General features: G+C 49.9%; 7 protein-coding genes across 7 annotated transcripts; 2 read left to right on the top strand and 5 right to left on the bottom strand.

The window, feature by feature from the left end:
• The first annotated feature begins 799 nt into the window (after nt 1-799).
• On the top strand, nt 800-1,885 carry LAESUDRAFT_751460 (uncharacterized protein). The gene is made up of 4 exons (XM_040911668.1): nt 800-1,033; nt 1,090-1,249; nt 1,303-1,625; nt 1,675-1,885. The coding sequence occupies exons 1-3, from the start codon at nt 854-856 to the stop codon at nt 1,623-1,625; spliced, it is 663 nt and encodes a 220-aa protein (XP_040761609.1). The 5' UTR covers nt 800-853; the 3' UTR covers nt 1,675-1,885.
• Nucleotides 1,886-2,233: 348 nt separating this feature from the next.
• Nucleotides 2,234-3,071, bottom strand: LAESUDRAFT_728868 (uncharacterized protein). The gene is made up of 2 exons (XM_040909531.1): nt 2,853-3,071; nt 2,234-2,780 (listed from the first exon to the last, which is right to left on the bottom strand). The coding sequence occupies exon 2, from the start codon at nt 2,676-2,678 to the stop codon at nt 2,460-2,462; it is 219 nt and encodes a 72-aa protein (XP_040761608.1). The 5' UTR covers nt 2,679-2,780; nt 2,853-3,071; the 3' UTR covers nt 2,234-2,459.
• Nucleotides 3,072-3,132: 61 nt separating this feature from the next.
• LAESUDRAFT_728867 (uncharacterized protein) lies at nt 3,133-4,151 on the bottom strand. The gene is made up of 2 exons (XM_040909530.1): nt 4,072-4,151; nt 3,133-4,014 (listed from the first exon to the last, which is right to left on the bottom strand). Exon 2 carries the CDS (start codon nt 4,009-4,011, stop codon nt 3,280-3,282), a length of 732 nt encoding a protein of 243 aa, XP_040761607.1. The 5' UTR covers nt 4,012-4,014; nt 4,072-4,151; the 3' UTR covers nt 3,133-3,279.
• Nucleotides 4,152-5,756: 1,605 nt separating this feature from the next.
• LAESUDRAFT_761695 (uncharacterized protein) lies at nt 5,757-6,533 on the top strand (the record flags this gene model as incomplete). Its single annotated transcript, XM_040912968.1, has 3 exons — nt 5,757-5,939; nt 5,998-6,157; nt 6,211-6,533. The coding sequence occupies 3 exons, from the start codon at nt 5,757-5,759 to the stop codon at nt 6,531-6,533; spliced, it is 666 nt and encodes a 221-aa protein (XP_040761606.1).
• Nucleotides 6,534-7,248: 715 nt separating this feature from the next.
• LAESUDRAFT_728865 (uncharacterized protein) lies at nt 7,249-8,090 on the bottom strand. Its single transcript, XM_040909529.1, has 7 exons — nt 8,029-8,090; nt 7,913-7,972; nt 7,837-7,864; nt 7,713-7,776; nt 7,623-7,647; nt 7,451-7,552; nt 7,249-7,387 (listed from the first exon to the last, which is right to left on the bottom strand). The coding sequence occupies exons 1-7, from the start codon at nt 8,082-8,084 to the stop codon at nt 7,345-7,347; spliced, it is 378 nt and encodes a 125-aa protein (XP_040761605.1). The 5' UTR covers nt 8,085-8,090; the 3' UTR covers nt 7,249-7,344.
• A 1,179-nt stretch (nt 8,091-9,269) lies between these two features.
• On the bottom strand, nt 9,270-10,091 carry LAESUDRAFT_327174 (uncharacterized protein). The gene is made up of 4 exons (XM_040902033.1): nt 10,082-10,091; nt 9,763-10,019; nt 9,346-9,693; nt 9,270-9,279 (listed from the first exon to the last, which is right to left on the bottom strand). Exons 2-3 carry the CDS (start codon nt 9,872-9,874, stop codon nt 9,485-9,487), a joined length of 321 nt encoding a protein of 106 aa, XP_040761604.1. The 5' UTR covers nt 9,875-10,019; nt 10,082-10,091; the 3' UTR covers nt 9,270-9,279; nt 9,346-9,484.
• Nucleotides 10,092-10,659: 568 nt separating this feature from the next.
• Nucleotides 10,660-13,520, bottom strand: LAESUDRAFT_728862 (aldehyde dehydrogenase). The gene is made up of 17 exons (XM_040909528.1): nt 13,442-13,520; nt 13,220-13,383; nt 12,972-13,164; nt 12,772-12,921; nt 12,698-12,722; nt 12,622-12,633; nt 12,503-12,570; nt 12,285-12,380; nt 12,159-12,232; nt 11,892-12,095; nt 11,751-11,825; nt 11,645-11,700; nt 11,524-11,583; nt 11,436-11,474; nt 11,293-11,365; nt 11,179-11,221; nt 10,660-11,118 (listed from the first exon to the last, which is right to left on the bottom strand). Exons 1-17 carry the CDS (start codon nt 13,475-13,477, stop codon nt 10,975-10,977), a joined length of 1,512 nt encoding a protein of 503 aa, XP_040761603.1. The 5' UTR covers nt 13,478-13,520; the 3' UTR covers nt 10,660-10,974.
• Between the last annotated feature and the right edge of the window lie 1,157 nt (nt 13,521-14,677).

Raw genomic sequence — 14,677 nt, 5'->3', positions numbered from 1 at the left:
AAGTTGCATTACAAGGTCTGCGCTGGCATGAGACGAGCCTGCGCCGTCAAGGGAGGGCATATCCCATTGTTCGTATCCACAACACAATATCGCCCGCTATATTCTACGCAACGCTCTTGTGAACCCGGCGTCCTCCAGGAACACTCGCATCATACTTTCCTTAGCCTCTTGATGGTGATGAGCAACGTACTACAACCAGCCCGACCCTAGATATAATGACGAAACGAGAACGCCCGCCACATGCCCATCAGCCGCCTCGAGACATACGACTTGCATATGATTCGAAGCCGATGACTGAGCGCTAGCGGTCACGGCATATATGGGTAATATCGTCTTTTGATTTCTCGGCCAAGTCTCTGAGCTCGTCGAAGCCGCGTACATTTATTGAACTGGGCCCCCGCGCCCCGTTCCGCTCAGGAGCTCAACCATCTCCTATCAGATCGTCAGAGCCTACCTCCTGAACTTTCTTGCGCGACAGTACACTGCGGATTCAGCGGCGGCTGGATGGACGAGTGTGCGCCTGGTGTGGCTGATCGTGATGCCTTGAAGGACCCGACGGTCTCGCCTTGCGTTTGTGAAAGGCACTGTAGTTGAGTAGATCTTTGCGATGTGGACTCAGTACTATTCTCACCGCTGTGACTGTGAGGACACGCTTGGTGTATCTAGAGAAGGTGTCGAGTAGAAATTGATCCTGAACTTAGCATAGGACACATACATAAGCAACCCCATTTAATTTGAACCAAATTGCCTTATTAGGCAGCAGGAGAATATCAACAAATTCTTACACCTTACCCACTGGCACGCATATAGAGGTCTAAAGCTTAACGCCTTTCGTAAGCTTTCGTATCACACAATGGGCCACTCGACGAAATTACTCACGCCTACTCAAACCGTTGGAGACATTTTCCACGACGAGCTTCGCCAGAACGTCTCCGCAAAGTTAACCAGCGTGCTCGCTCAGTCTGGCATTGGTCCGATCATCCTATGGGGAGAATGGGCGTTGCTGTACTACGGCGTTCCGATTTGCGAACATGTGAGTCGTAGTATTCTGATAGTACCATTCCAGCGGTCCAACGCAAATAAACGCAGCACATGCATTTACTTGTCCCTGATGACCAACTCGAAGCTGCCTATGAAGCCTTGTTGGCTGCTGGCTACGAGGACAGCCCGCCTGTTCTTCTTCCAATGGTCACTTCTTCTGATCCGAACATCCATTGGGAAGAGCTTGGGTGTCCGGCTCATCAAGTCGGTACGTCAAAGTCTCTCTATAAAAAATCATCCTATTCATTACGCATGAAATAGTTGGCGATCTACGCCACCGGAAGTCCCGAGTGAAGATCCTCATACAGGACTACTCCGCAGCTGCCGGGACATTCGACGACGCGGATCCCAGCTCATTCGAGCAGTGTGCTGGGCTTGCTATTCCGCCTTTGCCGCTTCTTGCAGAATCTTTCTTGCGAGCCTACTTTCAAGTCCGGGGCTCCCACTCTAGATTGTGCGACATGCTTAGAGTGTGGATCGCATCGGTGAAGGAATGCGGCTACTCGCCTTTGGGCGTTGACGCGATGCGCGGTGTGCCGGGGATTGACGATGCGATGGCATTGTATTGGGAGCGAGGTTACTAGGTAAGCGCTGCTCGCTGAAATAGAATATAAGATTAACGAGGTCGGACAGGATGGGATGGATGAGGTGCTCACGCTCTCACAGCAAGGAAGGTGACTCTGATCGGCTGCTTCCATCAAAAGCTAGTTGGAAGGTCTAGGAAAGAGACCATGACCCCAGAGCTTCTGAGATGTTCATCCCATCGCACCATCAATAGATGTCCCGTTTTTGCCAGGGAATGAGCCGACCACCATCATCATCGTGAATCTGGTCTACGTTGTCGACTCATAAAGTATGCGTGGCTGGTGGTGCACGAATCCTCCATGCACCTCACGTTCACGTGGTAACCGAAATCCAAGGCGCATGCAATTAAGCAGAACAGTAGACAGTAACAAAGTCCTACCCTGTTTGTGGGATCTGTGCTGCATCCGTGCAGAGGACGTATGCGACGGGCGTTGCGAGCGAGAAAGCAGACACGACTTTGGACGGAGAGCGCGACTCGCACTATGGGTCAGCGAGGCAGAGGACGCTGCCGAGAAGAGCAGCTGGACATGCGCGTGGTGCGTAATCTTCTGAGGATCGAACATTTCTCCCCGTCTTACAAACCTCGGTCTTCTTGAGATGGCATGCGTTTCGGCTCTTTTCGCCGGGCCTCTCAGGGATACTCTGGCAGGTAAGCAACGTGCTCTGAAATGTCAATAGCCATGTTTGCTCCGCCTACGTGATAGGGGAGGGATAACGAGTGTAGTCTTGTAGAATATTGAGCAAGTTGTCAAGGGAAAGCCCCGCGTCTCCAGGAGCATCATGTCTCATCGACACACGAGCAATGCTCCAGACAGTAGCCCACCCGCAAGAATTTAAGAGAGGGTGCGTGTATTGCGCTGTACACGGCTTCCCAGCGCTCCTTCTCGTCGGCAGGCGTGAGACTGGATTACGCCCGCTGTTGTTCGCACTTTCCGACAGCGGCGTAGACGGAGGCGCATTGAATGAGCCGCGGCCGCTATGCAGAGAGCAGCGAGGATGCAGGCGAGAGCACAGCAGCGGACATAAGCAGTCGAAACGCCGAGGGATGACATTTGTTGAGAAATGTGCTGAAAGTTTTATCTGAGCCGCAGAAGCATCGACAAGGGCGGACCTGTCAGGTCCCTACCGACTCGTCTCTGGAAAAGTGTCAATAGGTGCGCATCATTATGTCTACGGCTCGTTCAGGACAGCCGTCGCTGAGGCATCAGGTGAATGAATGGAAACAGCGTGCTAGAGCTGCTCATATACGGTCTTACAAGGTATATCGTTAAAAGTACACTGGGAAACGGACGACGTATTCACGTCTTCCCCATATTTTTTATTAATGTCTGGTTCGGATGGCACTGGCTCGGGCCTCGCTGGAGATGGCATTTTATGAGCGCAGTCTGCCGCTCTCCGACGCGTGATCGTCCACATAGGACCTGCAATATGTATGTCATTCGTTCCCGCGCCGTTCCACTCGACTCGAACAGTGCTGGGGTCGGAGGTATAGTACATCATCGTATGGCAAAAAAAGAAGAATAAAACCAACAAGAAACAAAAGCATGCAGCAACCTTACCGTTCGGTCTCCCTTCAGCCTCGCCCTCGCTATCGTCGCCTCGCACCGCTGATTCATCGCTTCCGTAAGGAATGAATGAATGGGCGGAACATGATCAAAGCTCGTCGTGAGTATATCCCCCTCCACCATCAGAGCTTCCACCACTCCCGCCTTGGCCCGTCCCACTTGGTCCTGGAAGCAACTCGATGTTTGCGACAGAGATGATCTGAGAGAGTTCTTGGCGAAGACCATCGTCTACGTCAGGACGCTGCAGGAAGCCCTCGAACGCGCGGATGTATTCCGGGTCAGCTAATTCAAGCAGGCCCTGCTGACGCTGATCTGATGGGATGATCGAGCAGAGGAATCTGATATCTGAAATATCCGTCGTTCCTTTGAGGCTTCCGGGTTGTCCTCGCTGCTGGGCGGCTGCGATCTTCTCGCGAAGCTGCCAGGGCGCGGAGAACAAAGAGACGGTGGTGCCATTGGAAAGCACACGTTGGACGGACTCGCTTTCGACGTATTGGTACTGTGGTCGCTCCGGCCATGCGCTTGAGTCGAAGATCTCGATGGGGACGACAGTGTTATCGGAAAGCTGGATGGCGGGAGTGAGGACACCGACGTTGTCCTCGTCGACCTCGGTGAACTGGGGAAGACTCCTCAGGCGTCTAGACAGTGTGTCGGCATCATACTGAGAGTTGGCGACGATGCATAGATCGATGTCTCTTGTGGCGCGTCCAGAACCCAAAGCAGCGCAGGCAGCGCCGCCCATCAGAGCATATCTGACTCCAAGGCTGTCTAACACGGGCGTGAGGATCGCACAAGCTTCGAGTGCGGGATTATCGGACATGGTCTAAGTGAAATGGTGGTCAACATCATTGGGTGAAGAGGGTGAGAGAGACACACTGACCGAAGACTATTGATGAGTGGACGAGAAGAAAGCAGCTTGATCGTCGCAGATAAGCTGACTCGAAAGTTGAGGCTGCCGGCTGACGTGCAGAGTCATATTTACGCATCAGAGGCTTATAAGCATGTAAGGGCGTACAAAAGTACATGGGCCCGGGATGCCAGCAATGTTGAACTTCGAAGCCCGACACTTCCATCCATACTTGATATCCCTGACATTCACATCACGATGGAAAGATGCGACGCTTCCAAGACCTGGTGGTGTCAAGCACTGTCAACTCCTAGACGGACAATAGCTCAAACCTGGAGCTGCAGTACTGCCCCGAGTGCACGCTGTAAATCTTCCATGAATCTGTCATTGAGAAATACAAGAAAAGGAATGGAAGCAAGCCCAACACCTCGTATAGGAGAGGCCTTGAACCTCTCCGTTGTCAGCTGATTTTTCAGGGTCCGAAAGGCGTTGATGGATCAGCATGCATTGATCGGCAGAGAGCGGCTCGCGAAGTGCCAACATTCATTGAGACAACGTGTCTCTGTTTGATGAATTGCACGAGGCCCGCTGGAAACATGTATGTGCAGAGAATGGAATCAGAATCCCATTCAATGCTGTCGGAGAACGGCACAGTGACATGCATTGACATGCTGCGAAGTCTTGTCATTGAATCTGTAGAGATCATTTGACTTCTCTTTGCCGAACCTTGCAGGCGAAGGTAATCGACGAAGACCTGCACAAAGAGCTGAGGTTTCCATTGGGAGGAATACGTTACGAACAGAGCACCTACTGGTATAGTGGAGGCAGACTCTGTTCAACTTTGCATTGTCATAAACGTTTTCGACGTGAACCTCATGGCCGACGACAATCATGTGCTGATGGACAGAGACTGCTCACTGTCAACGTCGTTATATTAGTCAATGGTCTCGAGACATTCCCGCCGCTCTTGCGGCGTTTTCCGATTTCTGATCGGCTATTCGAGCTCAATAAAAGATCAGGGGGTGAAACTACATAGAATAAAGACAAACACAGCTGACATGCATGAAACAGCTGACATGCATGAAAGCGGGGAATTCGACTTACTATTTGGAAGAGAAAATGTTTCGAGGGATAGACGGAGCTAGATTGGTGCGTGCGTGAGAGCTGAAAACAGTAGGAATAGTAGACGAGAATTCGACCTTACTAGAGCAAAAACGGCTTCAAGTCACCCAGGCGATTACCTGCCGCGGAATTTTGTGCATCGTGTCAGGCTACTAACGATTAGGCTATACCGCACCATGCACGCGGCGAAAGAGCTCGGTGGCCGTCTACCGCCGACGCATGCGGCGGTATGCTAGCACACTAGGACTGGTGCTGTACCAGTGCGGAGAAATGCCCAAAACCAATTGGCGAGCTGAGCTTTCAAGGCCTCAAGCTTCAAGCTCAAGAGGCCTCAGGCCTCAGGCCTCATGCCATGGCGGCTGGCTAAATTGATGGCGATCGCAGCAAATGGTGATTTAGCCGCGTCGTGTACTAATCATCACCTTCGGAAGAAGAGAAAATTGTACTAGGACATTGACGGCATGTTTCAGAACCTAAAGTAGGGTTTGGCTCGGCGCCACCATGGCAAGCTCACTGACTCGGAAGTGACACTACTTCCAATACAACACTGCGTAGTGCGCATTCAGACCTAAAGCTGAACGCATTTCATTCGCACAATGGGTCATTCGACGAAACTATTAACGCCTACCCAAACCGTTGGAGACATTTTCTACGACGAGCTTCGCGAGGACGTCTCCGCAAAGTTAACCAGCGTGCTCGCTCAGTCACCTGGCATTGGTCCGATCATCCTATGGGGAGAATGGGCGATGCAGTACTACGGCGTTCCGATTTGCGATAATGTGAGTCGTAGTACGTCTTGTAATACCATTCCAGCGGTCCAACACGAAATAAACGCAGCACATGCATTTACTTGTCCCTGATGACCAACTCGAAGCTGCCTATGAAGCCTTGTTGGCTGCTGGCTACGAGGACAGCCCGCCTGTTCTTCTTCCAATGGTCACTTCTTCTGATCCGAACATCCATTGGGAAGAGCTTGGGTGTCCGGCTCATCGAGTCGGTACGTCAAAGTCTCTCTATAAAAAATCATCCTATTCATTACGCATGAAATAGTTGGCGATCTACGCCACCGGAAGTCCCGAGTGAAGATCCTCATACAGAACTACTCCGCAGCTGCCGGGACATTCGACGACGCGGATCCCAGCTCATTCGAGCAGTGTGCTGGGCTTGCTATTCCGCCTTTGCCGCTTCTTGGACAATCTTTCTTGCGAGCCTACTTCAAAGTCCGGGGCTCCAAGTCTCGATTGCGCGACATACTTGGAGTGTGGTGTGCATCGGTGAAGCTGTCCGGCTACTCACCTTTGGGCGTTGACGCGATGCGCGGTGTGCCGGGGATCGACGATGCGATGGCATTGTATTGGGAGCGAGGTTACTAGTTAAGCGCTCCTCGCTAAAGTGGAATATAAAGTCAACGAGGACGAATAGGATGAGACGGGTGAGTTGCTCACACTCTCACGATGAAGGAGGTGATCTTTGATCGGCTGCCTCCGTGGAGGGTTGGGCGGAAGGTCTAGGAAGGAGATCACAATAACGTACTATGTTCCGAAATTTCCATACTATCGTACCAGCGACAGGTGTCCTGTCTTCATTAGGGAATGAATCGACCACTATCACCGTGGATCTGTACGATATTGTCGACTCACAAAATATGCGACGCTGATGGCAGGAGCCTTTCTGCGCCTTTCAGCTACTGCTGCTGAAGCGAACCGAGCAGGGAGACTGCGTGATGCGCAATTAGGCGATTCTTATGCATTTCGCTGAGAAGAATCAGATGTAGTAACGGGGTCGTAGACTGTAGTTAGCAGGTGGAAAGAAGGGGGGTGAAGGGCGAGATGCGAACATGTTATGGATCTCACATTGTGCTGGGCGGTGGCCGGGTGAGATCGATTGCAAACGGCGGTTCATTATGTTCGGCGAACTTCGTCGTTAGAAAAGTCTCCATTGATTCAACACATGTAAACATTCACGTTCAGCATAACGGGCTGTCGTCCATGCGTCACGTTGGAAAATTAGGAGGAATATCACACCTAGTACATGAAGGTGATCGCCTATAATATCGTGTCGCTTCAGAAGTCGGAACCCTCTCGCCGTTCTCCTGTGGGACACTCGAAATACATCAAACCGACAAGGTGATAGCTGACCCCATAATTGCTATTTCCTCACTGTGCTTTCGCGAGTGACTCCTGCTTATAACGAAGGGGAACTCCTACCGATGCTGATGGTGGGTCGGCTGCGTGATTTCAACGTGGTCAGTTCAGAGATTTGATATGATATAAGTTCTGGGGTTGCTCACCTTGAAGACGCTGCCCCTGCTAAGCCGCTCATGTAATGCATCGGAATCTCCTGAATTGAGGCTTGATTCTTGGGCGGGTCAAAAAATAGACGCGCATTCAGGCTAGAAATGGCGACACAGATGGATGGTAAGGCGGCCAAGCTTGATTGTCAATGCATCAAATCCCACTTACATCGCTAGCATGGAGTTCACGTAGACTATAGATTGAAACCATCACGCTATGAGTGAAATACCATTCCGTTTTCACAACCAGCCATCCCACCTTGACTACCTGGAAAGGAAAATAGCGTCCATACATATTCGTTCTTCTTGTCAAATATGTGCCACTAGAATGTTCGGACGAGTATCAGCCTCAGGAATAAGTGAGAGAAGATTCATTGGCGTACCAAGACAAAAAAGAAGAATTGGCAGGCTCTAAAGATACTTTGAGATACATTATGACAATATCAAGAAAATACTGACGCAGTCAATATTCCGCGGTTCAACAGGTAGAAAGTCAGTTTCGAGATCAAATTCTTGGTGCTATGGAAAGCATGTCAAAATTTCCGAGACGCCTGCCCAGATCGAGTTAGACTTACTGCCTGAAACCCGTGTTTTGAGCAGTCAAGACCGTACAAAGCACGACTGTGATCATAATATCTGTTATGCATGCCCCGACTGTCTGCAATGTACCGCCAACCTGCGAGCGATAATTTGAGAGGCCCAGTTGCGGAAGACAATGTAAGCTTACTTTGCCTGAAACGGTAAACACTGCATTCACATTGCTGAGGATAGGTACTCTATTTCATGGTTAATTGCGTTGGACATCGCATATCCGAAATGTTATACACTCACGCCAGACCAACGCTCGCTTATTCATGTTTGCGATTAATCACTGAAAGAAATCCAAGCCTATTTATTAAAGTTCTTACCGACCGTCCCTCCTGATGGACAGAATTTAGCCGATTCAATCATGAACATTCGTGTAAAGACGTACCGAAAGACATCCATGCCGTGGCAAGCTTATCTAAAGATTAACTGACGAATAAAAGCAGTGTCATGCATGAATACGTGCTTACCATGATGACGGTGATTGGCCATCGGTACCACTTCCTTTTGAGCACTGGAAGCAATCAGGTTTAGCTAGCAGCGGCATGACCTGATCAAAAGCCACGAACGCTGGAACACTTTGTTTATATAGTAGCTTGATCAAACCGCATGTATGTGTGAGCTAAGCATCTGGCGGAGGTCGCATAACACACACCATTGCACAACGATTGTGGTGACGCCCTGATCATTGTCTATTAATTCCAAAGTCTGAGGAAGAGGATTTCGACGCATACTGATAACACATAATGAACCTTGAAAATGTTCCGATATGTCAGCCAATGGCGAATCTTCAGATAAGGTGAGATATAGAACCAGGTAGACGCTGTCAGTGATTATTTGCCCATCAGAACGTTATAATACAGATTCCAACAATGCAATCTTACCTTGGGAGAGCCAACAGAGCGCTTGGATATGCATGGTTGTTTACCAGATACACCCAGATGAACTAGAGCACTAACATAAGCAAGTTCATCTTGGCAATGACACATACAGCTTAGTACCTGTAGACTCGTCACGACACTTGCGGTGTCGAGAGCCCTATACCAAGACTGATTAGACATCATTCACAAGATGCTCCACGTTACACAGTGCACACACCAGAGGATAGCGACCTGACCGTCGTTTTGAGGCCAGCTTCACGTACAAATGATAGACTGCTTACCATCACTTTCATACGACGAACGTCAAACGGATACTGCCTATAGTACCAGAGGACTTGCGCGCAAGTGCAGCCATATAGTCTGGTGCGTAGGCGAACGATTATCAGCCAAATGGGCACTCCGACGCCCTCTACGCGGGAGACTCACGCGACCGAAATGATAATTCCAACGAAGTAGTAGCCGATAGTGGGCCCCAGGTTAAGGTTCACTCCGGTCATTGTACGCAAGCTTGACGAGCACGCAGAGTCGCCGCACTTTTCAGCTTCAAAACCCTGCACAATAAGTACTAGTTCGGATAGCGATGATCAGTCAGCATGCCAAAGCGAACGGGAGAAAGTCGCATGTCAAACCTCAAAGCCGCCCGAAGAGCACAGCCGAACGGCAGAAGAGCCCAAACTCTATCACTGCTGAAGATGGCAGTCAAACCGCAGAGTGGTGCAATTCTCATGTATGGCATGTCGCATAAACAAATGAACATTTTCCGGTCAATGCTGACTGAATTTGAATGGTTGAATCAGTATTGTTCGTTAGCCTAATCGTGTGCCTACGAGTCGGAGCACGAACTGTACTTGATTGAGAGCAGCCCATATATCACGATCAACCGAATCTTCGACTCGGCGATTACTGGAAAAGCCGTTTCTAGCGTGGCATCGGATTCTGTCACCGTATCGAGCATCAGGCCCCGGTAATGGTGTTGTCAACTCAACGGCCCTTCGTTGCTATGAGGAGCGTACGGTATTCTTATCAGGGATCCTCATACCCTTGACAATGGAGCGATATTGCACGAAGATCACGCGGGTCCATATTCTGCGCAGTACTTCCTGACAACGGTAGTCCAGATCAAATGAGAAGTAATCCAGCTAGTTGAAATTGTGTTCCTAACCTGTCAAGAGATATCAACGGCGCGTCCGATGAGCTACGCCCATGTAATAGCGGTATACTCTACGATATGCACCGCTTTCACTGTGCGAGTCAGCTCCGGAGAATTGTGCTGACGGATGACTTTACCTGTGCCGTAATTCTCAGGCTCTTTTTGGGCATGCTTGTTATTTTCGGTGCAATGTATCACTCTAAGTGACAGACACAATCGATCATGCATGCGGACAACAGTTTGAACGAGCGAGCGATTGAAAAATCACAGATAGCGGCTCAATGTGATAGATGGAGACATGAAAAGAACGTACAAATATCAGCGTTCATCACGCGAAGACTACAGAAATCTTCTCGTACGGTCTTCCTCCGACCGGATTCATCATATTATTGATGATCATGACTCAATAGTGACACATTTCAGGCGTTCTGGAAGGCGAGCATATGCCCAGGCGTAGCGGTCTCGGTATCATCTCATGATTCTTAGCTTGGCATTTCATGTGCCGGCGGATCATTCTGCGCATTGCATTGCCAACAGATGGAGTAGATTTCAAGCTTTGAATGGGACAAATAAGGGATAGTGCTCACTAGAACGATGACAGTCCTTGAACGATGATCATAGCGAAGCCTGCCTAGCGATCAAGAACCCATGCAGCGCTCCTCCCCCAGCGGATGTTTACCTCAACAATGCCGATGACGCTCGATGACACGGTTAGGGCAATAATGCTAAAACCAAAAGCAATGATCACATACTTGCAAAAACGTGCTCGCCAGCGCCCGACCATCCAGCTAATCACCCATACGATAATGCCCAATATATAGAAAAACTACAGCCCGTACTGGTATCCAACCAGAGCCGATCAGACTTGTGCTGGTCATACGATACCTCGCGATGGTGCAGCCTCATTAGCGTGACTGTACCAGCATTGCAGATGCGAGAGCGACTAATGCAAGCACGCAGCCATAGATGACCCCTTTGCCGAGCCCACCTTCATCCTCCCGAGGCACGGTCGGTTTCATGATCGATTTCATCGTTTTCATACGATTCTCCTGTTTTGCATTTTAGAGCGTCCGCCTCGAGGATTCGCAGTGCACGTGAATGATACTCACAGTATAGGGTGGATAGCGAGCTTTAAGAAGCACCGTATCAAGCCTGAGATACAGACATCGTGAGCACGAATGCATACCCTCCGGAAAGCGGATAAACAGAGGGATGATACTTACCAATACGGACTGTCCATCGTGGCGCGAAGATGTGTGAATGTGTCGAACGCGCACTTGCCTGTAGTGTATCCGTCTATATGCAAATAATGCTCAGCGGACCCAAAGTTTCGTGAAACGGACATATCATCGTTATCGGTACTCACAGCCGCTTGCGCCAACGCCGCCGAATGGTAATCCGTGAGCTACAACAGTTGTTAAAGACCGTCATGCGATGTGAAATGCTTTACGTACCGGAGAAATGCAAAATTGTTTCATTCGCAATGGCGCATCCGCTCTGGGTGTTGTCAAACACTGGACGTTTCATAGTATCAAGCAATGAAGACCACATCGCATGCACGCAGGACACGCAAACCTTTCGCTTTGAAGGCTGGGTCATTCGTAAACACATAAAGGTTGAGTGCTTGGGGCCTGAAAGAACGTAAGGAACGGGGACTTGAGATGTACGCCGACCATTTCACCTGGCATTGATGAACTTGATCGCCTCATCTACGTCCTTCACAGGAATGATAGGCAAAAATGGACCAAATATTTCTCTAGATATGTGAATGGCAATCAGCAGCCTTCCAACTGGTAGAATGCTGAATAAAATCGTCACACACTCGCTCATGAGAGAATCGTCCCGTTGCACATCCTTGATCACAGTTGGGGCAGCGTACTTGGTCACGAGGTCAACCTCCCCTCCAAAAACGATCGTGCCCTTCGTGTTGTCGATGAGTCGCTTGACGCGTTCAGCATGGCGCTGGTTGACCATGCGTGCCATCTGTCCTGAAGTTTTCGGGTCTTCGGGGTGCATTTCACGGTATCTGTGAAAACCGAGCATCAGTCAGCACACACAAACACACATTGCTTAGCTTATTGGGACGCACGCTTCCTCGAGTGCACTCACAAACTGGTCCTGAAACCATTCTGGTACCAGGACGTAGTCCGGAGCCATGCATATCTGTCACGATATTCCGTTTACAAAAGCTATAAGAAATGGCACCTTAACATACCTGTCCACCATTAGTGAGCTTTCCCCACATTAACCGCTTCGCTGCGCCTTTAAGATTGCACTTCGGGTCGATAACACATGGGTTCTTGCCTTTAAGCAACACGCATTAGCATATTTTAGACTATCGTTCCTCGTGTGCAGGAGAGCGGACGTACCTCCAAGCTGCAAAGGTGCACGTATTGGTTATGGACGCCTTCGGCAAATAACATACAACCTCACCTCAAGAGTCACCGGAGTCAGGTGTTTCGCTGCGGCGGCACAGACCACCTTTGCAACGTTGCCATTTCCTAAGGCGCGATTGTCAACGGAAACTCCAGAAATCAAAAGGCATAACGTACCGGTATACAGAACTATGCATCGTCATCATTCCTAATGTGACTACATACAAAGGCTCAAAGGACTGCTGTGGCTCACTATGATCGAAAGGAAGTTCGAGAATCTGGCTCTTCGTCAGGGCTGGCATATAGCAAGCAAATCAAGATGCCTGCCTTTGTGGCTTCGGGAACACCGCCATTTACGATATGGTATAAGTCGGGATCGAGATACTTTGGTAAGAGCTCCGCCAACAGAGCCGCGTTGGCAGGTGATAGCTCGGAAGGCTTGACCATGACAGCGTTGCCAGCCGCTATGGCGGCAGCCTAGATACTCTAGGTCAACGGTGCGTGCCGGCCATTCAGGCATAACTCACGAGTGGAGGTATAAGTAACGACATAGGAAAGTTGTAGGGGCTGATAATGAGGACCACGCCCTTTGGTTCCTTCCTAGTCGCGGGCGACATGGCAAACCAGTTCGCATTGAAGGGAGCCTTCTCGGTGGCAGCCCACTTCTCGACGCTGTCGTATGCTTCCTTGATCTCGGCCATGGTAGGATATATCTCCATGCTGAGAGGCCAGATGTGAATCGAGAGCAAAAGAAAAACGGATCACATGTATTCACTTGTTAGACTCGGCGTGCGGCCTGCCCAGGTCCGAGAGGAGAGCCTCACGGAAGCGCGATATGTTATCGTCAACGAGATGCAAGAGCCGCAACAGCTGCTTCTTGCGAAAGGCTATTGGCTTGGATTTGCCAGTCGCGAAGGCGGCCTTCAAACCCTGATGAATCTGAGAAGCACAGGTCAATAAAGCGACAAAGGAGCCCAGACATGGCATCCATGCGTACCTTGGGGATGTCGTCAATCGCGGTGTACGATATCATGGTCGACAATATTGCTACAATCTGCAGTCGGGGAAGCGAGAGAGCAGGAGAGCGCTTCTTGAGGACCTGAATCTTCCTATACATATGTGGAAGTACGGCGCTCTCGAGCCTTAACCGGACTTCAGCCGCATGGCTCAGGTAATGGCACCACAAGGGCGCGGGAGCCATTCCATTGGTATCTCGGCAGATTTGGCAGCGAAGCACAGAGTCTAAGAGTGAGTTGACAGATGCTCTCAGTTCTATTCCAAACTCGGCGGAGATTGCCATCGTAAAGGTTGAACTTTGAGAACGTTGAGGACCGTCGCCCGGAGGACCACCCAATCTCCCTCAGCTGAGGCCTGAGGCCTGATGCTCTTGGAACAGTAGCTCGTTTCATTCATCATAACCATGATATGTACATGTGCTGAGTAGCCTTCTTGTGGTGTGGGTCGGACACGTTGAGATGCCCTGCTATGAGAAAAGATGTCGTAAGTGATATACCTGTGACGGAGGCTACTAGTGCCGTTGTCCTGCCAATCGAACATACATCAGTAAAATCACTCACAACAGGAAAGGCACTGCCGGTGTCAGAACTTGGGGAAACGCTACAGTTGGATATGTATCCGGTCGCGAAGTTGACACTCTCCGCGGACAAGTTAGAGCTTCTTTCTGGTTGGCGCATCGCCGAAAATGGTGCCATGCACGAGGTAGTTAGCACTCCTGCTCCCATGTATACAGTTGCAGGCCGAGCTCCTCGCTGGCGGAGAGGACCCGGGCAACTCCTATATAGGAGTGTCGCAAAAATCTTCTAAAATGAGCCTGAAATATGCAAACTTTCGGGCCTCCAGTATGCAAAGTGCGACAAGACCCGTGACTATCTCACGTTTTGTTACGATACGTCACGTCCATATGTCACGCTACGTCAGAGTCAAAAACATACGGATTCATTTGCGAGCTCGCCCGCTACTCTCACATAAGGATGTTGTGATAATAAAGAGGCTACATTGAGTGTGTATCAAGCTGATGTTTGTCGATGCCATCATCACAAGGGGTGACATCTTGAAGAAAAAGCCACAGATGCATTCAATGTCATCATAGAATATTCTTTGTTGTTCATTTAGGATCAGAACAAGAAGGTCTTGATGAGCAAGCTGCAGATTCTGTATCTTACAGCTTCATGAGATTCAAGTGAGACTCAGGGGAAGGAGAGCTACACAAGTC

This window comes from Laetiporus sulphureus (assembly GCF_001632365.1).
Source record: "Laetiporus sulphureus 93-53 unplaced genomic scaffold LAESUscaffold_37, whole genome shotgun sequence".
Classification (NCBI taxonomy): domain Eukaryota; kingdom Fungi; phylum Basidiomycota; class Agaricomycetes; order Polyporales; family Laetiporaceae; genus Laetiporus; species Laetiporus sulphureus.
This window is presented reverse-complemented; position numbering and strand designations above follow the sequence as displayed.